General features: G+C 38.1%; 2 protein-coding genes across 2 annotated transcripts; both read right to left on the bottom strand.

Moving 5' to 3' along the window:
• Nucleotides 1-1,726: 1,726 nt before the first annotated feature.
• LOC145484098 (adenosine receptor A2b-like) lies at nucleotides 1,727-3,790 on the bottom strand. Its single transcript, XM_081462718.1, has one exon. The coding sequence runs from the start codon at nucleotides 3,443-3,445 to the stop codon at nucleotides 2,492-2,494; it is 954 nt and encodes a 317-aa protein (XP_081318844.1). The 5' UTR covers nucleotides 3,446-3,790; the 3' UTR covers nucleotides 1,727-2,491.
• Nucleotides 3,791-5,868: 2,078 nt separating this feature from the next.
• On the bottom strand, nucleotides 5,869-22,923 carry LOC145502484 (peptidyl-glycine alpha-amidating monooxygenase B-like). The gene is made up of 20 exons (XM_081481806.1): nucleotides 22,244-22,923; nucleotides 20,634-20,688; nucleotides 20,385-20,472; nucleotides 19,113-19,207; nucleotides 18,525-18,608; nucleotides 17,985-18,033; nucleotides 16,901-16,968; nucleotides 16,405-16,488; nucleotides 15,125-15,201; nucleotides 14,695-14,745; nucleotides 14,517-14,575; nucleotides 13,624-14,256; nucleotides 13,101-13,220; nucleotides 12,747-12,819; nucleotides 11,874-12,019; nucleotides 11,605-11,687; nucleotides 10,594-10,788; nucleotides 10,380-10,507; nucleotides 9,794-9,902; nucleotides 5,869-8,758 (listed from the first exon to the last, which is right to left on the bottom strand). The coding sequence occupies exons 1-20, from the start codon at nucleotides 22,409-22,411 to the stop codon at nucleotides 8,025-8,027; spliced, it is 3,099 nt and encodes a 1,032-aa protein (XP_081337932.1). The 5' UTR covers nucleotides 22,412-22,923; the 3' UTR covers nucleotides 5,869-8,024.
• Nucleotides 22,924-25,872: the final 2,949 nt, after the last annotated feature.

Raw genomic sequence — 25,872 nt, forward strand, 5'->3', positions numbered from 1 at the left:
AACAAATTGACGTCAGTATTTCATGCGTCTGTCCTCTTATTGATGATAAATTGCGTCATAACATTGTCAAAGTGGCTGTAGAACCACGAGCCGCGGGCGAGTGGTTCCGCAGTAAACTGGTCAAATGCCGGGAATAAATGAGGGGGAAAGACGCCTTAAACTTGCCGTAAACAAAGATAAGTGACTTTTATTCAAAATGACGCGAACATTGTCAATAGCTTTTCTCGCTTTTTGATTGGCTACTTAAAAAATCTCATTGGTTAAAAAGTTGACAGTTTGACAGCTGAGAATTGAACTTGAAAGCTTGCCTAAATTAAAATTTTATCCGTCTGTACTCTTACTGATGATAAAAATGAGCCAATCAGCGCGCGAGGAATTAGACAGTTATTGTAAAAAGTATAACAGATCATAATTTACTATCAATCAATAATTTCCATCTGGCCTGAAATTTCCTTTGCGTGTTGTTTTTTTTAAGGCTATGTACTTCTCAGTCTTATATTTCATATTAATCATTTCTTTAAAAACAGTAATATCTGGGCTGAGACCTCGTTTACGACTCGTCCAGATATCCATTTTGCAATAATTAAAAAGTAATTTAGTAAGTCACTTACTTCATCTAATTTGCCAATCAAAACATCCTGCAAGGAAAATTAAACATGTTTAGCAGAAAGTGCAAACCAAAAATTTTTGAAATCTTTCCAAAACTGGTTAGTATGAAAACATTCATAAGATAAATGATTAACAGTTTCTGAGCTAACCCTACAAAATGTGCGAGAATCGTCTTGAACATAACCTAATTTGGCTAGACGAGAATTAGTGAAAGTGATATTATTTAAAACTTGAATTGGAAGCTTCTGATAAGCATTTCGGATGAGACAGTCTTCACTTTTATGAACGCTTTAGTAACAGCTGAATCTGCTAAACCAAAGTCCTCTTTCACTTTAGTAAAGTCCCTTGAGACTCGTGCCTCACCCGAAACAGGCAATTCATAAAAGTGTTTATTTTTACATACAGTAGGATTAAATATTTCCACCCCACATTAAAATTCCAAAGAGCTTTCTAGTTCACTTTCGGTCACATCCAAATCCTTCGACCAGACTAAAAACCTTCAAACCTTTACTTTTAGCACTATTATAAGATTCTATATTATTCTTGTTGAATTGCAAGTGGTTAATAGGCAGGATACCTGTTTTAACATAATTTGAATAATATATTGTTTTATTATCTATCTTAATATCTTTGTTGATCCAAATTATATTATAAGATATAGATGGCTTTGTTGAAAAGGCAATTCTTAAGTCAGCCCACCATTGAAGAAGTTCTCTGTAAAAAGTGGAATTTACGGTCTTTGACATCGTAATTACAACTAAATAGAAAAACCCCACCAAAATCGTCAGGCAAATAAGTAATATAAGCTTTCCATGGTGACGAGCCTTCTGAAAAACTTCTACCAAGCCAAGCTAATCTTGACGACTTAACATACGTTTCAAGATCTATTAAGTTCAAGCCTCCGTATTTCAGGTCATTTACAGCTGCCAATCTAGCTATTTTATCTGTCCCTTTCCATAAAAAATTGTACATAATAGTGTTTAATTGTTTCATAAATTCTTCTGGAGTTGTTAGAACTGAGAACACATATAACATTTTGGGAAACAGAAGTGATTTAATGACGGTAACTTTGCCAAATAGTGAGAGACCTCGGCAATTCCATAGCCGTATTTGTGTTCAAATGTCTTTTAATTTATCATAAGAATTTTTCTGTAATTGGTCAGTATCATTATAGGCAAATACGTTAGAGGATTAAGTTCTTCCCTGCTGACACCCTATTTGCATGTACACATTTATATATTTTTGGTGCAAATAAAGTTGTTATAATATAATTCGGAATACGAAACTGATATATTCATCAGTGTCTATTTTGTTACACTGTTTACAGATGGCATACTACACTGAAGAACGTAAGAGCAGATATATAAACAATAAGCTACCTCTGGCAAGAAAATGCTTCTGACGGATACTTATTATCTGTAGATATTATTTGGTCGAGACACAAAGGTTTCCAAGAGCAAACCTCCAAGAAAACTGTAGGATTAAACCCCCGGGTATCATTTTTTTGCCCCTGTTTGGCATGGTGCTCCCCGAGCGATCCTTAGATAGGGTACCTAAAATAGCAGTGCGTTAATACCCAAATTCTATACTTGATGCTTAACTTCTGATGTTACAGAAACGAAATAAAGTTGACCCGTTCACGCCATTCTTAGTTTTAGTTCTTCCTGAATAAGGTGTCTTTTTTCGGGTGTGAGCCTTACATAGGGTATCAAGTTTTGTTTGCTTCATCCTTAAACAGGACCTTCCGCGGAAAACATCTATCTGAAATTTAGTGGGGGCGGGGGTAGCATTTTATCGATCAGTAACAGCTAATTCTAGTGGACTATTTTTTTTTTGTTTTTCACGTCAACTTATCCAGTACTGCATTCCAGGTTGTGTTTTTCTATTGATGGCCATTTGAGGCCGAGTTAGAATTATTAAGGTCTTCCGAGAGATTTATCCGCAAAACTTTTCCGAACTGCCTGCGATATTTATGACTTCTCATACAGTAAACATACGGATTCAGTGCAGAATTACTTGCCAAGACTACCTGAACCCAGGGGAGGAGTTTCTTGAACAAAAGCGGCTTTTTAGAAGGACTAACAATGGCAGGAAGAAGTAGGAATGGTAGCCAACAAAGAGCATAGATTCCAACAACGATGAAAATGGTCTTGGCTGCCTTTTTATCGGTTTTAAGCTGTTGTGTAGTGGATGTATTCATTGCTTGAACTTTGTTTTCTTGTCTCTTGGCAATAACAAAGATGTAGGCATACATGGAGATTGTACTTAACATTGGAACGATGCAGTAGCCTAGCAGAATGATTTTGGAAAACATTTCCTGGGCGTAAAGCCCTCCAGCTGTGAGAGAGATGAGCCATACTATCGCAATGATAATGTAGGCTCTGTTGGTGGTCATAATCCCCAAGTATTTGAAAGGGAATCTAATGGCGATTACGCGATCCACCGTCACAGCAAACATGTTGGTGACAGAGGCGATCAAGGAACAGTGGCCGAAGAAACTTCTTGTTATTCTTAAACGCGAGCCCTGTTGCATCACTTGACTTGTAAAGTGATTGTAACGGTAGATCGACAAGGGAAGGTAGATGGAACACACGGTCAAATCCGAAAAAGCCAAGCTTGATATGATGAGGTCGGAAACACCGCGAAGGCTTGGAGATTTCAAGACGGCTAGGATTACCAACACATTTCCGAAACTACCACAGAAACTTGCCAGAGCACATATAACGGAGAGAATCACCACTGATTCCTGATCTAATTCAAGATTTACAGAGTTCGCTGCGCTGGTTTCATTTGAAACGTTTGTCTCAGTTCCACTGCAGTTGGCTACACAAGACATGACTGTGGTGTATAAAGAGCAGGTGAAATTTTAAGAGTTCTGTTTCAAAGTCGCACTCGATGAACTGTTTTCACTGTGCAAACTAACTGCAAAGCAAGCCAAAATGCACCAAGACTTAATATGGGTGCCAGCTTCAATAAGATTACAAACAAAGACGTAAAATTGTTCGGAAATAGCAACAAGTTGCAATCTGCAAATTTTCAACAGAATTAATCGTAGAAAGAATAAATTAATTAGCGACAGCAAGGCTGGAAAGCAGGAAAAAAAATTAACTACCTGAAATGTAATTTGACGAAGCGATCAGTTTGACTTACGCTCGCTTTGTATCAATAAAAAATGAAGGCTCTAGTCAGTTTGCAACTTCAATGTTTCAAACTGATATCAAATCGCCCACGCCAAAATATTCTTTAAACGTTTTACTTGAGTTTTCCCTAGAAAAGAGCGCAGTGGTTAATTAAACCGGAACTTTTAATTGCGTTGATAAAGTACTTTACCAACTTTGTGTAAAGAGATTGGAGATGTTGAACCATAAGGTCGTGAAAGGTGGGAATTAAGTCGTGGAGGCGAGACTATACAGCGCAAAGCTGATTCTTTTTCCAATTTCATGAGCTTTCTATTAAAGTAGCGGAACATTAAAGCTGTGAAAAATTAATTAATTAATCTCCGGTATATATTCCTAACAGCTAACGTGATAATGGCAATAGTTGGCATTCTGAAAAGAAGACAAAAAATTAGATAACAGGTGATAGATTTGAACCAATACATAGTGCAAATGAAAGACCGTGCAGGAGAGAGCAGACAAATTGCAAAATTCGAGGAATGTGTTAATTGTTCGGTGGGCACGGGGCACCTCCAATTATCGGAACTGAAATAAATAAACTCAGGATTTTAATTTTCGTAAAGTAAAGTCAACTTTATTTAAGCAGGGTGGCTCTATCGGCACCTGGCTTGTCTGCCAATTAAATAGCCATGTAAATATTTTGTAACATGCTGATAATGAAGTAAGGTCTGTTTTGTTTTAAAAATTAAGACATCTAATCTCGGTCTAAATTGTGATACCGTTGGTTTCAAGCTAGTCCTCTCACTGCATTTTTCTTATTGAGAAATTCAGGAAAACAGTCTTCAATTTATTGAAATCACTAGCTCAAGTACTTACACAGCAATGCTAAAATGCCATTCAGATAACTATTCAATTGGTCCAATAAGCAATAAGTCAACCCAAGCTGGACAGCCCGTGGTTGAACAGGTAGTAGAACCAGACAATGTGCCAACATAAAATAATTAATTAGGTTTCATAATGTTTATCACTAGTTAGCCTCTTCCAGGCATTTAGTTAGTTGGGGCGCAGCGCGAAAAACGGCAAGCGAAAAGATTAAAGAGAAGCGCGGCTTTCTTTCGCTTTCTCTCGCCGCACTTCTCCCTTATTTTTTCTCTCTCGCCGTTTTTCGCGCTGCGCTCCAACTACCTGAACGCCTGGAAGAGGCTAATCACTTGTCAGTACCTTCACCAAAAGATGTCTCTTGCGTTGTGTATTCAGTTGCTCTGAATTCAGACTGAAGCTTTTAAGGTTATTTGCTTAAAGTTGACATAGGAAATAATAGCAATTTTTCTCGTTGATCATTGTGGCATAATGTTTCAAACTGTGCTGTAGTGGAACAAGGCAGAAAAGGGCACTGACGAGTTTACGTTAACACTAATTTTCCACATCGCTAATTTTCCTTTGTGTACACTCTTCAAAGTCGACGCTTCAGAGCCTCTGCCAAACAAGCTTTGTTGTGCAAGTAAAGAATGAGTTTGGTTTTGCCTACGTGGAGACACTGGCAATAACTGAGAATAACAGAGGAATTGAGGCAGACAAACACTACGGAATTGTTATACGCGACTGAGCCGTAGCTGATGTTGGGAATTCCATAGTGCGAAATGAAATAACACAACAACTGGAGTGCAGAAAAAAGCATAAAGCACTGTTACAGTAAGGATCATTTTGGTGATCTTCTTTCTCGCTCGCAGCAGAGCAAGTCCCGATAGCTCTCAAACGGTTGGTGTACCAGAAAACCACAGTGGACAATACAGATAACGGTAAACCCATATGGAATCAGCGAGTCAAGCACGAAAAGCCATGCTTCCATAAAAGTCAATAACTACGTCGTATTTCATAACGAAGGTGTACCACCCTTTAAAGTTGCAAAAGCCCAACTTTCCACGACCAGTATTTCAACATTTTGAACATTGAATATATTACGAAGTTAAGGGTAGGAGTAACACCGCTCTCGCTTCTCCAGCCTGTCAATTCTTCGTATCGATTCCATTTGTTTCTCCTAGCAGGGGTCTATTTGGAGACAAACAAATTTAATCATTTACATATATATTGCTGCGCTCTGTAAAATCCGATGAAAACTTGTTTCAACAACCTACTAGTTATGCAGCGCTTTGGAGTGGTATACACGCTCGCCTTTCATTAAATAGGCTGAGATCTCTGTGAAAGTCAATTGTTTAATTTCGTGTAAAATTCGTCTTCATACCTTTTAAGGTTTTAAAATAATGTCTTCATTTATGCTCCGAAAAAAGATTAGCTGACCAGTTACAAATGGTTCTAAGCTATGGATGTTGAAATTTAACCGATAGTGACTTAAGGCAACTGAAGGCGAGCAGGCCTTTTTCAGGAGACACGGCTCTGCGGTATTTCACAGTCAAACAGCCTTTTTACAATAACTCATTTCTCGTGCGCTGATTGGCATTTTTATCATCAATAAGAGTACAGACGGATAAAATTTTAATTTATGCAAGCTTTCAAGTTCAACTTTCAGCTGTCAAACTGTCAACTTTTTAACCAATGAGATTTTATGGACTTTTTTAAGTAGCCAATCAAAAAGCGAGAAAAGCTATTGACAATGTTCGCGTCATTTTGAATAAAATTCACTTATCTTTATTTACGGCAAGTTTACGGCGTCTTTTGCCCTCATTTATTCCCGGCATTTGACCATTTTGAGGTGTTGTTATTGTAAAAAAACAAACTGACGTCAGTTTGTTAATTCGCATATCTTCTGTTCACGTGAATAACACGTGCAATCTCCTTGGATGTAAAAGTCATAGTTCCCAGATCGCTGTTTGGGAACGAGACCAATTAACCGCTTACAACTTAACCAGGAGACCTCAACAGACAACACAGCAACTCTATAAAGAATGTTTTATTAATAAAATAAGACATGTTTTACCATGTTTATTGCGTTGACTTTTTGTTAAGGTAAACAACTGTTAATTCTGGTTTCAAGCGCAAGAGTCCACGCAAACACTCAGCAACGCAAGTACAGCCACAAGAATAAAAACACTTCGAACATTTGAGATCTTTGAACGTTCCTGCTGAAATGTTTTCACCTTCGGTTTTGGTTTTTGTTTGCGTAGACCCTTGTGCTTGCATCACTAGTGAAAAAGAATTTTTTTTGGTTACAAAAATCTTAATCAAAAAACTGAATTACAGGTAAAGAAACAACGTGCTAATTGACAATATTACAATTTATCGAATGCGGCAACTCCCCTTTGCGGCAGACACTTTGGACGAACTCGTGAAATTACTGCATAGATTTGCTTTTACCCTCCCAAGCTGGCCAAGCCATTTAGTTTGGAGTGCCTACGTATTACAGAAAGTAGACTATACAACATTTCAGAATGAATTACGTCCTCTACAGCAATTTTGATTGACTATCAAACTCAACTATGTATTTTGCTTTAGCTTTTCGTTTGTGTTCTGTAATTGAATTATAGCGCTCGTGCTACACACGCTAACCAATTACAAGCAAACATACTCTCATGTTACGCGGGTTTTCCTGCGCTTGGCACGGGCTGCATGCGAGTTTCTTCTCTTCGTGAATGATCCGAGGTGATCACATTGACAGACAATGCAAAACTACTTCACCAAAAATAATTCGGACAAGTGAAAAACTTGTTCATACAGAACTTATGAACTAGTACTACTACTACAGTCTAATAACTGTGTGGTCATTGCTTAAGTACTGGACTGACACTGACAACCTAACAGAGAGAATACACACGCCCATATCAACTTACAACCGTATTTTAATGCAAGTTTTAAAAACCAAGAACGCGATACCCCCCAAAATGTGTTTGAAAAGGTTGCCTTCCACTACAAACACTATGGAATTTGTTACAAGTTAGTTAAAAATACTGAATTAAACGATACCACTTGAATTCCTTACAGCCACCGTTCCCTCAGATATAACTTACTTGGTCATGGCTGATCCCCCGTTTTTGATGAACCCCTATAAAGCTGTTGGGCGTGGATTCTGGATCATGATTGCCGGTTGGTCAATAGGTCTTTGGTCGGTCAATTTGCCGAATGAGAAAATCTTACTTTGACTAATACTGACGAACTATGTTGATAAAGTGACGGAAAGGAGTATAATATGTCCCAATTTCTTGTTTCTCGCTTGTTAACGAGAAAACATTTACAATTACTCTTGTATTGTCATTTAACTACCATTATTTAGCTTCTAAGTCCTTCTTAAGCCTGACAAGGGACGAAACCTCCATTTATAAGTCCAGAATCACCAGTGAGAGGCTTTTAAACCCCATCGCTGTCAGAATCACTGTAGAAGTCCTGTAGCGTGACTCTATTAAACTTGTACTTCTGTCTGTCACAACAGTTCATGTATGACCACCAGCCCCGTGTCCTCCCCACTGACAGATTTTTTCGGCTACCATGGAAACCATTCATTTGGCTGTGTTTGTCTCGGTGGTAGGCGCGCAGGCGCAGTGTAATGCTGATGATAAGCAGGAAAACGATAGGTACAGCTAAAACTGACAGAATGATGAGTGCAGGGATTATTCCAGCGGTTATATTATCACTGTTACTACCGTCCACGGAGTCTTCTTGCGGTCCACTGATAGAGCTGTTTTTACCTGTGCCTGTTCCTTTTGGGATGAAGCGCGACTGGTCAGTAACATTGACCCAAGTAATAACGCTCTTCTTTGAAGGTTCTTCGATTCCAGTATCATTAACTTCACCCAGACCAGTAGAATTTTGGTGATATGAAGGACTGCTGGGAGACCTGTTTCCATCTCCACTGTATTCAGTCATTACAGCTTGGTCTGTACCAGCGGAATCTTGGTGACTAGACGTGTCTATATCGGGCTTGTTTTCATCGCCATCCTGTTTAGAATTGACGTCTTTACTGTCCACAGCTTGGTCAGGTGATTTACCCATGGGAGTCTGGTGACTACCTTCATTAATCTGTTCGCTGGTTAAAACGGGTACAGTGGCCAATGGAGTAGTTGCAGCACCTGCACTCGAGGAATCTGTCAATAAAACAAAGTATTTAGAACATGAAGGCTTGACTCAACCCATTTTCCTTCGTGTCACGGTCTGAAAAACCTGTAAGTTTTACGCCGTTTCAGGACTGTCAATTCGGCTAATACCGTAAAAACCCGCATGTAAGAACCAAGTGGTTTAAAAACCTGTTGGCAGAAATGTGCCATTTTAAAACCCCAAAATATGAGAACCTGTTTGGCCAAGCAAGATCAAGCACGTTCTTATATGTGGGTTTCATCTAAATTATGAATTCTTGTTATATAAGCAACGCCACATAATGGGCCCTTTGCAGCTGGGGTCACGTGACCAAATTTTCCCTAGAAAAATTCTATATTACGGGCTGTAACTTAAAGAATGCCAGAAGTGGAAGGAACATATCGAAAATACCAAAATGGCCAAGTTTGAGGCCCCTGGCATTAAAAAGTAAGTTGACACTACAGTTTGAATTCTCGGAAAATTTAGAGGATTTGTATGGAAAATGTTGCTCTCCCACAACTTTTTCCACACAAATCTTCTTAATCGTTTAAAGATTCAAACCGTCTTAAAATCTCATTCTTTAATGCCAGGGGCCTCAAACTTGGTAATTTTGATATTTTTGACATGCTTTTTCCATTTCTGGCATTCGTTAAGTTATAGCCCATAAGTTTATGAAAAGTAGGTCACGTGATGACTTAGCTGCAAAGGGCCTACAAACATCCCGTAATCAGTTGCAAAAGGCTTAACTTGATACAGTTGTGAATAAATATTTTGTATTTACATGTCACGAACACACCCAAATTTATTTATATTTCTGGTAATCAACAACTATGTATATATCTCTGCTGCTTAGCCTAAATTGCTAATAGGTACCCCAAAATACAAGAACCTATTTTGCCAGACTTCAAAAAATGTAGGTTCTCACAAGCGGGTTTTTTTCTGTAACCGATGTTAGATTTTATGCCTTACTCCCACATCTTCACAGATCTATAACCGTTACGCACTAATGTTGAGTAACAAAAGTTACAGTTTAAATAAGAACGAACCGGTTGGTGGTTTGGAGGACAGTTTCCAAAGTCTGTTCGGACCAATCTCCACTACAAAAACATCACTTCCATCAACAGAGGAAACCAGGTCATGGGGTTGGGACAGAGCCTGTACAGAACAAACAGAGCAGATCAACAGTTAAGCACGAAATGCCTTCGCAAACCACAACCACGAGCAACGGTTTACGCACCTTGAAAAGGTCAGCCTAAATTTATCAAATTCGTCATTTGTAATCCTTGCCAATCTTCTCCATCCTTAACCATCCTTGTTCGGTCATGGTTTATTATTATCTCGTTAGTGTTTTTCTATCGAAGTAAACCATTATTCTAAGGTTTCTTTCAAGTTAAAGGTACTTTTGTACGTGTCCAAAGTAACTCAAAATACCGTGACCGAGCTACTTAAAAAGCTGAAGTCTCAGAAGTCTGAGTTGTCACTTAAGCAGGAATGGGAACAAAAAGCTACAACTACATTTTGCTTTAACAAGCCGTTAGTAGCAAATAAAACAAGCAAACAAACAAACAAAAAACAACAACAACACTTGAGAAGAATGACAAAGGCAAATTCCATCGAATATTACGTCGTTACCTGATCGGTATTCGAGGGCCATGTTTGTAAGACGGCTTTGTCTGAAATCCTGATAGTGAACCCCTGTATGGGCACATACAAATCTTGATCCCGATTTGGCCCGTTCACAACGTACAAGACTCCACCCTCTGAGCCGAGATACAACAACAGAAACACATCAAATCAAATAATTGAATCTACCGAATTCAAAACACATATATGATAAACAACTCACGTGCATTCTGACTGTAAGCCACTGCATAAACAACTCCTCCAAACGCCGGTAACTTGATTTCGTCCAAGAAGGTTCCAGAGATTGAATTAAATGATTGCACACGGCCATTCTCTCTGTCAGCAACATACAGAGTGTGATTTGCTTGGTCCAGAGCAAGACTGTGGGGAACTAAGAACGAGCCGGGAGCGAGGGAACCTGGGAAAACAGTAACACCGGTTAATGAGATTTTTGTTTTGATTCCAGCAAATTTTTCCAAAATTCTTGTTCCTTAGTGTATTGCTTTCCATAATTCAGATCGTCTTGTTTCATAAATTTAAACGAAATGACCTGATTTATTACCGTTTAGAGCGCTTTTCACTTCAGTGTCGAAAAGCAATTGGTTTAGCAATTCTGCGCTACACGATTGGCCAACAAAAATTCGAGGCACCTTTTCATCCAATCACAAGTAAAACTAAAACCAATCGTCACTCACCCGCATGCATTTTCCCGCGCTTTACGTTAACTACACGAAATTACTTTGTATTTTGATTGGTTCACTGAATTTCCTGTTTCCTTCGTGATTGACCAGAGTGATTACTTTGTTTTTTGGTTTATACGAAAGTCAATGCAAAACCCCTCTAAAGAAAGGCAACGTGCAAGTGTTACTTCAGTTCCTATAGTTATGAAATATTTGACAGAAGAAATTGGCGTATAGGCAAGTTTGAAACGTTAAAAGTGCAGTGGAACTCCCGTCTTACGGCCACCCCGTTAATACAGCCACCTCTTTAACACGGCCACTTTATTCTGGCCCAAACAAAAGCTCAGTCAGTCATTTTCTAGTTTAAGAACCCATTTAATACGGTCATCCCTTAATACGGCCAGATTTTTGTGGCCAGCTGGTGACCGGTTAACGGCGTTGCACTGTATCCAGCGGTCAAAGCCAGTTGTTGTTACACTGTATAACACAAACTATAAAGACAGAGCAAGATGAGAGAAAAAATGAAGACGTTGTGCATGGAAAAATATCGGTACCTCGTCTAGTGTCAGATTCTTCACCCCATGAACTCAGAAGCTTTCCGGTGGCAGAAAACTTCAAAATACGAGAATTACAATAGCTGTTGAGCAAAAAAATACGATGATTATCACAAGAATCAAGTAAAATAACGACTTGTCGTGATGATGGTGATGACGATGCCGCATGATGATACATCAACTGTAACCATAGTAACTGAGGTTTTTAGCTGAGGGTCAACCCTCTATCAAGGAAACGTAAAATGACAGCATTTTCCGATCTAACGTACCCATCTGCTACAAAAAACTCTCCGCTCCTGTCCACAGCAACAGATGTGGGTTTACAGAATCGTGAACTGCCAGAGCCTGGTACAAGCTTGTCTCCTAATGCCAACAGACGCTGGGTGTTGCTTCCTAGAGGTGAGAACTTGAATACCTGCAAAAGAACGAACACATCTGAACGGTAAATTGGTTCTAGAATTGATTTTAATACCATTTTCCATGTGCAAAAAACGTTCCATGAGGTTTCTTTTTTAAAAAGTTGTTTCGTTAAGCATAGATTGAAATTGGCTGAATCATTTCATTATAGATGTTTTAGGAAGTTTTGTCAACCCGATGAAAAAGTCATATTTAGCTATCCTGCGCAAACACTCGTATTCTGTTGAGCACCGACTTCATCCTAGGCGCGAGAAACATCCAAGATGCGTGGCCATGACTTTCTGCGCACACTTAACGACTTATCAGGGACAACTGCACGAATCTCTTAATAGCTACCCAGTATGGAATTGTTGGGATTAATTCAAATGCGTCGTTCTTGCAAGGCTAAAATGGGAACGCGACAAAAGAAGTCTGTTGTGTCTTGTTTCAAATAGCGTACATGTACACGCGTTAAAGAAAAACGTCACGCGAGAACAGCAACTCCGTTGTAGATTTACAGTAGTCGGCACAGTATTCATGTTTGCAGGCCAGCCATGACTAATGATTGAACATACATGCAAACTGCACTTGCTACGGCAGCAGTTTCACAGAGGAAAAATGTTTGAAAAATACAGTTCACAGTAGTCTCTTTTATACTGCTAAATCTCTTCTTGATAGTGTAAAACTTGAAGAGTGTTAAAGTAGATGTAGAGCACAGTACACAGAAATAGAACCACTTCACAAACCTGGTGGCTGCCAACATCAGTCAGCCACAAATTGTCTTCATGATCAACTGTTAGCCCATGAGGCAAATAAAACCTAAAGCAGCATAAAATAACATATTAACAGTCACAAACAGGAAAACATCAAGTCAGTATTGCACCAAAAAACCTGAGTTAAACGCTTTTTGGATGAGCTCAAAAAACGGTCCAACATAGGTTTGGCGGGGTGCGGGATGAGAGAAAATGAAGGCGGGACGCGGGATGACAGGAGCGGGATGGCGCAATGCGAGATTGAAAATGGCAATGTTGAAACCTCAAAAAAAGTTACTTTGAGTTTGACATAATTGTTTCAGAACTGGTATAAAATCGCTCACTTACATGTCCCTGCCCCAAAATCCTTTTACTTTCCCACTCACAGAATCCAAGATCCACACAGTGTGTTCTTTGATGGTGCCAACAGTATCAGCATTGCGGAAAACGTCAGCAGAATCAAATGTGCTGTGAAGTGAAATGAGAGTTCTACGTATAAGAATCTGAAGGATTTAACATACAAGTGTTGCTTGTCCTTTACAATAATATGGCAAATTTGAATGATTTAAGCTCCTCTGTAAACAATGAATTTCACATTAAGTCTACACTGTTGTTATATATGTGCATGCATATGTTGTTACTGTTGCATACATGCTTTACGTGTATAATAATGCTATCCAGTTGCAAGACACAATGGTATGACTGTTTTAATCAAAAACGATTGTTTTATACCAGTTATAAGCATTCCTTGGTATAAGCTGGTCAAAAACCATTACGAGCATACAATTACGAGCATACATGAACTCATGAAGTATACTGGTAACTGAGATTGAACCGTGACAGAAGTAACAAGTGTAGTTGTGTGACATACTTCTCGTCCCATATTCTGCTGGCACGATGAAACACAATAACTTGTCCCTTGGAATCAAGTGAAACTCCTGTAACTTGTCCCAGTTTAGACGTTTCTATTGCTGTTAAGCTTGGCCAATCAGACACAACATGGAGCTCCGGGATATGTTCCTCATTATCTCTAGCTTGTGTAACAGGATCATCTGGTTCAGATGTTGGAGTCACAGAAGGAAGAACAGGCTGCATTTCTTTGCTAGAAGAAACCATTCCCTTGGAAACTTCCACGAAAACCATATCTTGGTTTGATTTGGTACTTGACTTCGGTGATTCCTTCTTACCAAACTCCAAATCAGAAATATCCATTCCATGGTTTCTGTCACGACTTTTTGAATCACTTGATACTTGAACATAAACGGTTGCCTGGGTGCTTTGTTCTTCAGGAGTTACTGCAGAGCTATGTACAGGGCTGGTGGCTTGATCTGATGAAGCTTTGGAGTTGGACGAATGAACCAAGGGTGTGTCAGATCCACTTGGAAAATGCTTAAAAATTTCTGGATGGTCCTGCTCTCCACAATCTCCACCAGAATATTCCAGGCGGTCTGCATTACTGTAGTACATGATGTAAAAATTGCACATTTCATCGTGGCCTGATGACCTGAAAATTTAATGGGAAAAAAATAATAAATTCTAAGTATGTGGAACGTAACTTGTACTACTCACATTTTCCCCTGTCAGTGTCAACCATTTCAGTTTCAGCTACTTCACGATGTTAAAATTCTCCTTATTTAGTCCCATACATTTCTGTTTTGTCAGTTATGAGAATATGGTTTTGACATCAGACCTGTAGATGCTTGTCAATCTCTTTCATTGTCTGTAGACACTCTCATTTTCATTATATGTAGGTCACACACTTACCCCATATGAACAACACCATGTAAGTTATGACCTCTCGAATCATATGTGCAACGTGCAACCTGAAATGGAAAAAAAAAAAAAAAGGCAGAACAGAATCGATAAGCCAAAAAAAAAAATATATTAACAAATAAGGTGATGTGAAATAGGAAATTTAGATAAAACCAGAGTTTAATCTCACCAAGATGTCTCCTTTCTTTATGTCATACGTCTTGTCCATTGGATAAAATGCCTGAAAAATCACCACAAAAATAGTAATGATTAGAAAGTACATGTAGTGTAACAGCTGAAGGAGCTGACTCATATCATGCTTTTATTTTCAATGAAGACAGTTCACAAACAGCAGAAGGCTGATAGATTCAAAGAGCATGGTGTCAACACTTCAAATGTGCAACTTAAGCAATAATTCCTTTTGGCCACATAAACAACCCTAGTCTCCTCTGCAGGCGTTTTTTGGAGTGTTGTGTGACATCCTCATAATCACTTCTCAAAGAATAGCAATAAAAGGTCTTGTGCCATGACCTACTAGGAAGTGTAGCAAGAGTCCATCAATGAGAAAAGAAAAATCAAGCATTCCAATGTTTGAATGAAGCAAATTATATGTCCATTACCTGTGGCGCCTGAGGGTCTCCCTTGCCAAGCAAAGTCCAAACACCACTACGGACCCGGTAACCTGTTATTACCTTGGCTGAAATAGCAAGGAATGTATAGAGATTGATGACACTGACAGTAGTTATTTAATTAGTTATTTGCTGCTGCCATCCAATTGCAGTTCACCCTCTTTAGTTCTTTGAACTTATTAAGTAAATAATCACAGAGATTCAGTTACTTAGAGCCTGAACAACAATCTGAGTGTGTTCATTGTGTAAGAATATTGAGACAACAAATGACAAAACTTAGTTGAAAAAATTGAAATATTTTGACTAATACCATTGTCAGAGTAAAAGAGGCATACAAGGTTGGTCTTAATAGCATGCAGGGGCAGATCCAGGATTTTTCTTAGGGCCGATTTACACAATACGACTTTGTCGCATGCGACAAGTTTATGACAGGCCATGACATGAATTGTTCCATGTAAATCAAACATACAACTTGCTTATGACTGTTGTGTACGTCAAAAAAATTGTTGTAGGATTTTAAAACATGTTTTAAAACGCTGCAACAATCATAGTCAGAATTGATAGAAAATGACATATTTTGTGACAAACTGCTACTGAGGTGGGGACAAAGGAGACGTTTTTCTTGCATCGAAATTGCGGATGAAGTTGTTGTTGACTGATTCACATGAAGTCGTTTCTCAAAAAGTACTGAACAGATTAAAGCGAAAAACATCTTGTTAGAGAGTTTTTCCAAAGCGCAGGACAGCTAAAATATTTGTTTACCATTTGTTAGAACTTTCGCTCTGTAAATCCCGGTGCAAACTTTTGCATATTTAATTTTGTAAGTGAAAATGTTGTGCATGTGTAAATGGTCCTAAGTCATGTCGTAGGCCTGTCATAAGCTTGTCACATGCGTCAAAGTTGTACCATGTAAATCGGCCCTTAGGAGGGGGTGCACCACTAAAGAATGGCGTAACTGACTAGTGAGGTAAACAAATTTTAAAAGCCAATACGAAGAAGAAGGCTTCATCTCAGGGTTGGGGGGGGGGGGGGGGGTTATGCACCCCCTGCACCCTCCTCCCTAGATCCACCCCTGGCATGTTCATAAAAGTGGATTGCAGTCCCCCAGTTGTCATGTATAGCATCTTTTATTAGCCCCATCAGACATGAAGTTGTGTCACATGCCAGACCTTGTCTCAAACTGCTATTGTACTGACCTATACTTCAAAGCTAGAGAATCTTACCATCACTTTCCTTATGCCTTGTTAGACCTTTCTATTGATACTACTTACCAAGTCTATGAGCATGGGTGCGGTAGGCAAAAGCAAACATTGTTTCTGGTTTGTTGTATTTACAAGCCATGTCAACATGAATGCCTAAAAAAATAAAACAACAAGTCATTACTTTATACATGTACTATACATCCCAATAAGTTGTTGGCTATTACTGACAATAACTCTTCTTTAGTTGTTTCAGGTTTAAATAATAATTTTCTGCATTGCTTGGACCCTGCAACTACTATTTTTAAATTTTGGTTCTGAGAAGAGTTTAATTTTTAAGTTGACATTGGCTGATGCAGATTGTAAGGACAGTTAATTTTCTAGAAATTGTTAGACAATGTGAAGTCTTATACACTGTATATTGGGTGATCCCAAAAGGACTGGTGATACTGATGTTAGACAAATAATTATTGTTGTTTGTACATCAGCAGTGCACCAATTTATAAGCAATCGAGAATGTCTTTATAGAGCAGAAATCTGAATTCATAACTTGGTACAAGTACCTAACCTGCTGTTTCTGGTGGAATGGAGCCACTATAAGCCCACAGAAGATATATTCCTCCTCCATAGGGAAGGCTAAAACAAAACGAGAGCAAAATGACTGTATTCTCTAAATTCAGAAAACAACAACAACTGTCTGACCAGCCAGCCAACAAAATGTCCAACTCAGGGGATCCACGTACATGTAACCCCCAAAAGGCTTCAAGTTGCTGTCAGGGGTGGTAAATTTGTGTTTAGGGGAATATTATCAATATTTTTTTGTTCAAGGTACATATATACATTAACACACTTAGCTTAAGAAAGATTCAGTCAAGCCCTGTGCTACCCATAGTGTGCATATAAATGACATTTCACTGAGAATACTAGTATATTAAAATTTTTTCTACCATTTCGTGAGTTACAAATTTACATGTAAGGACCTTTCCCAGTCTGCAGATGTATCACTTTTTCTTCCAGTTTGCAGCATTTACCTATCACTGAGTACTGCATTGTGACTAGTTGAATTCTTGCTTGTCGTGAAATTAAAAAACTCTTTGTCTGACAGAACTGGAAAAAGTGAGCTTTAATGATTTACTAAAAATGAAACCTCTATACAACAAGCAGGATGTTCCACAACAATCTGGAGACAAATTAAGGATCTCAATGAACACTTCCTTGAATGAACGTTTCTATGAAGTAGTCCTGTTAGAGTTTCCCCAGAGGTAACTACTTCATATATATAAGCAGTGCACATCTGACTGTTTAAATAGAGAATAACTCTCTGTAGTATTATTATAATTATATGACAGTACTGTACATGATTTCAACTACATGTACCAGAAGCAGGGCTGCAAATAACAGTCGGTCATTGGACATTGGCTGACCAAAATTTGCTCATGTCTGATGAAATCCCAACTGTGGTCAGACATCGTAAATCATGTTACGATAGTGACAAAAAAAATCTACTGTGAGTAAATCTTACTTTTTTTGGTGATGTCCGACCACAATTTGTTTTGTCCAACCAAGATGGTGTCTTAGTAGGACATATGTCCTTTCTGGAGAACAAAAATTATTTGCAGCCCTGAGAAGTACATTCTTGTCTCAGTATTTACCTTTGGTGGCTGGTGTGGAGAATAAATCCTGAATAGTCTTTAGCCCCAGCTAATAAAATGGCAAATAATAAAATCAAATTTAATGCAACAATTTCATCTCCATTTGGCTTAAACATGGATGTATTAATATGTACCTATCAGTAATAACATACATGTATATTTTCAACTCATATGAAGGTTACTTTTTTATTAAGTTTTAGATGCCAGTGTTTTACTGGAAAACATACCACTTGTAAAATTCATACAAAACTACATTTAGTCCCTGAGTATAACATTTTCCATATTCTCACTAGTGACGATATTGATTACGTCATTATTTTCCAGCTTTTACACAGTTGTCTATGCAAACAGTCAGTTTGTTTATAAAATAAGAAGAAAATTGCATGATGGCTTGAATATATGAATTTTATTTTCTTGTGTTAAAAATGATATTTTACTCACTAGTCGTGCTCCTTTGTAAAATATTGTTTGTGCTACTTAAAATATTGTTCACGTCACCATGTAATATCTTCTGTCTAATATTAATATTGGTCATCTTACCTCGGAAAGAGTCCACAGATGCATAGTGCACTTGTAACACAAGATAATTAATTCCTGAATTTCCTCCTACCGCAAATCCGACATCTGACATAGAATAATATATTAACAACAATACCCTGATTCAAAATTTATAATTTTATCCCATAATTCTTAACATAACCTTTAAGCTAAGCACTGATGTTCTTGAGACAAAACAGGGACTGAAAGAAACTACAGGTGCATGCCTGACAAAACTGAAGACGACACAAAGCAAGCAGGGATGTACACTGTAGCCAGGACTTTTCAAAGCAGGGTCAGACTGTGCTAAAGTGAAGGTACTCACCAGATTGTTGTGTCATTTTTGCCACCTGTTGTAGGTTGTTTGCTTAAGAAAGGCTTACAAAAGGGGGGGTCACAGGCACCCCAGGACCCCCCTAGATACACCCCTGACAAGATTACCAAAGAATTGAATACAAGTACACTGTAGGTATCTTGTACACAAAATGTGATCCATAATTACTTCTTGAAGGGACTTTTTGAAGTAAAGATATAACATATTAAGAAAAACGTTTTTTGTTTCATAAATACAGGACGGAATACCTCACTCACCTTTGGGTAAGAATTTAGCAGGTGCATCTTTGGCCCAGGCATAAATAATGTTTTGAGAACCCTCACATTCCCTGTATGGTCCACTTTTACAATCCCTGATGTTCAAGGTAATAGTAAAAAATTCATGATTATTATGTTGGGTGACCTGGTAATTTATTTTTTGTTAATTTCTACATGCTTCAACTTTTACACTGTAAAGTACAGGACTGGGTTGTTCAAAAGCCGGTTAATGCTAACTGAGGATTAAAAGTTAAGCAAAGTATTTAATTATTTTGTATAAAAAAAATTTGACTGCTTATGTTTTGTGTACTTTGAGATTACTCTGGATCAAAACTCAAGGGCAAACAATATATTAAACAGAAAAACCTCACCGAAAAGTCACAAAACTGAAATCAAAATTCATGTTAATCCTGGATTAGTTTAATTGGGCTTTGAACAACCCCAGCCAAGGGTATTAATTATAACTATAGGTTACACTGCATTAGGTGAAAGTGGAGCATACCGTCACAGGTACAGTTGTAATCCCAGTGTCTATAGCATAGCATGAACCAACTACCATACTAAAATGGTAATTAGTAGAACTACTACTCTTGAATGGGATACTTAAAGGGGCTAGGTCACGCAATTTTAGGTAATTTCAGCACTGATCAAATGGTCATAGAATTAACTAAAATATCTCAAAAATGGCTCAAAACTATAGAAGATCTCAAGCAAAACACAGGAAAGCCAAGAAGGGACATCTATGGACAAAACTGGAGAGGATTACAATGGATTGCATTTGGGTAAATTTGAAAAACGTCAGCCCACCTGCTTTCAAATTTATATCAGTTTATATGAAAATGTCATTTACACAGCTGGAAAATCATTCTCAGTTGTTATGTGGCCGTGATTTTGCAAATGAAAGACTTTTGCTCTGCCAATTTGACGTTTAGTGTTCATAATTAACAAAATTAAACAAAATTACCTAAAATAGCATGACCTAGCCCCTTTAAGTCCATTGAGCACCAGTTGGTTACCAGCCAACAAGTTACACTTGCATTACAATTTGCTGGAACTGACACCATCACCCTATCAGCTGCAGGACCTGGATCACTTCCACACAAATCTAACATGTCATAATCAGTACTACACTAGCCAACTTTCCTTCTACCCGACAAGATGACCCAATTCATAGAGCAAGTAATCTAATACATAGAGCACCAATAATACTAATTAACTAATACACAGAGTAGAGAATTCTACATTGCATAATTATTATACAGCTGTACTCACCAGCTAGAAAGAAGAGCTCCTGGTAAACTACAACCATACAACAACATGTGATGTGCTGTCTTCTGTGAAGCACTTGGTTCAAAGTGAACTAAAATATATACAACAGAACATGCCACATTATTCAAAAAAATATATCTTTTTTATTAAACCCTTTTCCACAAAACACAAAAGTATTATCTATTGAATACAGCCATATCTTGAGTGCATTTTCAAGATTAACATGATAAACTGCAGTACTTATTTACATACCTATGTATTGTTTGTGAGGTGACAGCTGAACTGCTGTACAAAGATATGTGTCCCTCTGCAAAATAAATTACCGTTGATAATATGTATCATATTTATTAGCTTTTAATAATAGTCTCAATCAGCATAATTTAGGTACAAATGGGAGAATTTTGTGCTGGACTTGAAACATGTCAGATACATGTAATTTAATTCACATAAATTTTTATAACCCATTGGCTGACTATGGGCAAAAATCCTAAATTATCCGATTGAATAAAATAGTAACTACATGTAGCACTGAAATTTGGGGCACCTTAATTTTCTATTTTGGTGCATTATGTTTAAAATTTGAATTATTAATAAAAACAGACTATCAATGTCAGTTTTCCATCTTCTTTGGTTTTTATCAACTTTGACAGTTTATTTGGGTCTTTGCCTCTTGTCAACTATCACTACTGATAAAAAAAAACTTGAGTATGCAGTCATTATAATGTATAATTATATTTTTTTTCCTGTACTTTGGAAAATGCCCCAGATCAGATTGGCCACAGTCACAAACCTACATGTAATCTGAGGATGTCACAACTTAGACTAACTTAATGAGAATTTCCCATATGAACACTCCAGCTGGATGACCAGGACGAAACTTTTTAGACAGAATAGCTTTGCTTTTGCAACATAATGGCCAAAATGGGAAAATTGTTGCCCTGTATGTGTTTCCAATTCAGAAGTATGTACATTACCTTTACAAGTAAAGTTGCAAGAGTCCACAAAGCTACGATAGTTGTAAATGATACAAGTTTATATTCCACTATTTAGGTTTTGTTTCTTGAATTTCGTCTCGGTCAACCGGGCTGAAATTTCCCATATGAACAGACAACAAAATTCGTCCCAGTAACTGAGCCAGCCTGTATACCGGGCTCAAATAAAGAGGCTGTTTGCTAAGAAGTGTTGCTAAGCAGTGACGTGTAACATGTTTTAATGCCAGGTATGGTTCATCTATCTCTGAGGGGTATTGTGGTTATATTGAACTAACTGATATTCACCCTGGTATTGACAATTCGGTTTTTAATAGTCGCCAGAGCTCTAAATAAAGAAACTTCTTCCTGGCCTCTTTATATTTCAAACCATTCATTTGATTCCATGTACAAACCCAACTGTAAGATTAAAAGTTTTAAAACAACATGACAAGTGGCAAAAACAAGAAGGGACGATGAGACAACACTAAAGTGAAAAAAAAAGGCTAACAGTTGAGCACTTCGCAATTTCATGACGAGAATTAAGCTTAATTAAGGTCCAAAGATGTGGCGTATATTTGACAAACACATTCAATATTTAATGTGAATATCACGTTAAAAAGTGCGATTCCTCAGTTTTCAATCTTTGCGCACTTTCTAGAGTGATAAGAAAAGCTAATAGGTCTTAGTTGGAGAACAAGATAATCGACTTCTTGTCGAGCGAAACGTCAGCTTAATGTTCGAAGGGAGGATACAATTAAAATCGGTGAGGCGATCCTCCGACCACAACATCGGGCATGCATATTATAAAGTTTGATTAACGAATGCAATGTACAACTCAATCAAATGCACGACAAGTCACGAACGTATCTCGTTGATTAACAGAACACTTACCTCTTGTGGACTAGTCCCTGGCATCTTAATGCTGATCTTGGTTTCAGGAAGGACAGGTTCTTCAAATAAAGCTTGTGAATTTATGTGAGAGGAGATCACTTCGTTCCACACCGCAAAGCAGAGAATGGCCAACAACAAACTCTCACGGAGGCTTACCAAGCCGCCCATGACGAAAATCCACGTTTAGCGATTAACACTATCTCAGGAGAACCGCACAAGGTAAAGAAATCTTGTGATTGTCCAGTGCAGACGAATTTATCTGAGAAACTACGACAGAAATGTCCGTATAGTACACTTCCTTTATGTAAACTGAAGCTCACTTGATGTTAAATATGCTAATGTATGCAGAAAGTGATCTCCCAGCATTCTTAGAGCAGCGAGTGCAGTGAATCATCACTTTGGAAAAGCGAGAAATTATTTGCTGAGATTTATTTGTCTCAAGGGTGTTGATTAACAATGGAAAATAACGACGATTTAGAGGAGTACAACTATGACGAGAGTCTTCACTCAGCTGGTCATTCACGGAAGGGAAAGTCGAAGAAGGAGGCAGGACAAAACAAGAATCCCCTGACGAAAGAACATGGCCGCGGTCACGCAGAGAGAAACGTAGTGGAAAACATTCAAAATGCAGAACAGAAGAGGAAGGAAGCTCCTCAAAAACAACAGAAAGAAAAATAACGAACGTTCAACTTGGAATTTTTTTGGATGAATTGTTTGGGCCAAAAATGAAAGTATTGAATGGTGTACTGCATGTGATGAGAGAAGAAACAGTAGCAATTCCCCCCCCCCCCCCCCCCCCGCCACCCACCGGATGGCAGAAGCACTCAGAGGCAAAGAAGACCAAAAATAATTTGAAAAGACAGGTGCTTCGTGACAGAGAAATCGTTGAATATTCAAGGAGACTGCGTATTTGAGAGAGGAAGAAAAGGGACAAAACGCGTAAAGATTGAGCTTGACTTCTGTTCTGATCTGGGGGAATTCTCTACTTATTATTTGTAAAGAGTGTTGGACTTGATTACAAAACATTGCTGTACTAACTGTAAATTATTATGTTGTACGTTCTACCTATAAAGCTAAACATTTTACATATATCAGTCTATCCCTTTCAGCATATAGTTTTTGGCAACTACTTTCTCCTAAAATTATGTCCTCTTTGCATACAAGCTTACAATATATTTTTTATAACATTTTGTCATGGCAGTTTCTGAATCTGCTTCTAAAGTATGTAAAATGTATGTTATGACCTATCCTTACATGTGGAACACCACTTAATATTTTCATTTTTGGAACAAACTGTTAAATCCATGTTGAGTTTATATCAAAGTAGCTATTGTTACAGCAGTATTCATATAAGGAAATTAAATAATGCTGAATGGTTTTTGACAAATAAATATTTTGGCTTCCACTCTGAGCATCTGGCTGATCATTTGATGACTTCTGATGATCTCTGATGATTATACTTCCAATAAATGCTCAGCTGAAAAATCAGCTGAAAATTCAGCTGAAAAATCATCATAGTGTTGTACATACAGTTAGCTGATTTGTACACAAGCTGAAACTCGGCCTAAATGGCATTTGTCAGCTAAATACTTCTGAACTGGCCCTAGTTATCTTCAATGGCACAGGAAACCAGGCACAAGTAGTAGACTGTCAGTTTAACACGGTCACTGACAAAAAAAATCGCATTCTTGATAAGAAGAGACTAAATAGCAATGTTGAAAAATAGCGGTAGTTCCATAAAATTGCCTGAGTCAATTAATTAGTGAAAGATGGATAATTCTTGCATAGCAAAACAGATTGGCACCAAATTAATATAACTCTGAATTAACAGTCATTGTAAATTTTTGATAAAGGAAGTTGCATGTACTGACGAGTCTAATTGGATATAAGTCATATAACATAGAAGACTGAATGCAAGTTTCATTATTATTATTATTATTATTATTATTATTATTATTATTATTAGTGGAGCTCCGGAGGCCCAAAGGGCCACCAAGCAGAGCCCCATATTCATATAGGAAAGAAAAGGAAACCCACGAGTTGATTTTCTCATGGTTATCATGGCTAGCGGTATTGCTCGTGGTTGCGTACGCACGACAGCGACGGCGACAACAATAAGACATGCAGCCTGGGTTTACCATGTACTTCTTCAGACATCAATATTGGACATCCATATTGGACATCCATGTTATGATCAATTGACACCTAACAAAACGAGGTATCTGCCGACCAGTATCATGTGACCATACCGCGTGTTCAAGTTTACAGCTCATTGAGGTCGTGTTTTTTTTTTTAAGTTGACCGCTGACCAAGTGCTGATTTTCGATTGGATCGTGGGCTCATGTCAGGTTAACTTGTTGAAAACAGGGCAGGACTGTTCGGAAGCCGGTTAACGCTAACCCAGGATTAAAAGTTAACCGAATGATAACTTTTTCTTCTATACAAATGTTTTTTGCTGCTTTGTTTTGTGTATATAGTGACTATTAAAACTCAAAACAGAAGGCCAAACAATATACAGAAAACCTCAAATTCTACCTTTTCCTGGGTTAGCTTAATTGGGCTCTGAACAACCCGGCCCAGGACCTGGGGGGGGGGTACTACCATATATGGGCTATATAGTTATGTGCCGCTGTGAAGGGTATGGTTTTGAAGCAGTTTACTCTAGGATAAGGTATATAAATCAGAGCGTTTGGGTCTAGAATAGGGTATCATTTTTCACAAAATTGACTAGTTGGTTGAAGATTTTATCTAGACTAAGGAAACCAGGAATTGCCACTCAAAAGTGTAAAAAAAAGTCAAATCGGCAAGTTTAAATTTATGCAAATTAGCCTCAATAGATCAGGGGGTTTGGGTAGTTTACTCAAGTATACTAAGGGTAGCAAAATTCAGCTGAACTAGCTCTGGTATAGGCTATGGGTTGCAGGGTCCCAGCGGCACCCATCCCCACCCAGAAATTCCCAAAGTACTCTCCCCCCTCTGGGGCTCAGGAGCTACACTTTTAGGCTGGCCTAAATCTATATATTATTGCTATTATTCAAACTGCTACTTTGGATGTTAAAATTTCTTTTAAACTGCACGGCCATGGACCGAGAGTGGTTCATGTTCTACCCGTGGTTTATTATTTTTTGTTTTTGTCGGTGACCAGACCAAGGCTCCCTCTTGACCAAATTCTGAGTCACGCAATGTGTGATGTTTTTCCGTCAGAAGCTGCTAAAACATTAATACACGGACAAATTTACGGATATTGTTTTCTTTGTTGTGGGTAAAATATATTTTATTTTGGTTTTATCGAAGCGTTGGATTCAAAGGGAATAATAAATATGCTAAAAAAAGGTATTACGTCAGCCATGGAATGCGTTGATGTTGCAGCTTTCACTTTCGCTGCGTGACAAATACGATCGTGTTTACTTTGCAAGTTTATTTCGCCAGAAGCGGTGGTCATTAATTTATTTGCAATTTTGCAAGTATTTCTTGTGGTTTTAGGCAAATGAAGTAAATTCTTTGGCTGTTTCGTCACAGTGAGTTCATAGATTGGAAGGAAAATTAAATATTTGCAAGCCAAGCAAAGAACTTGCCAGAACATGCAAGGATTACGTCATTGGTAGGGACACAACCACCGTACTAAAGAT

This window comes from Orbicella franksi, chromosome 1, assembly GCF_964199315.1.
Source record: "Orbicella franksi chromosome 1, jaOrbFran1.1, whole genome shotgun sequence".
Taxonomy (NCBI): domain Eukaryota; kingdom Metazoa; phylum Cnidaria; class Anthozoa; order Scleractinia; family Merulinidae; genus Orbicella; species Orbicella franksi.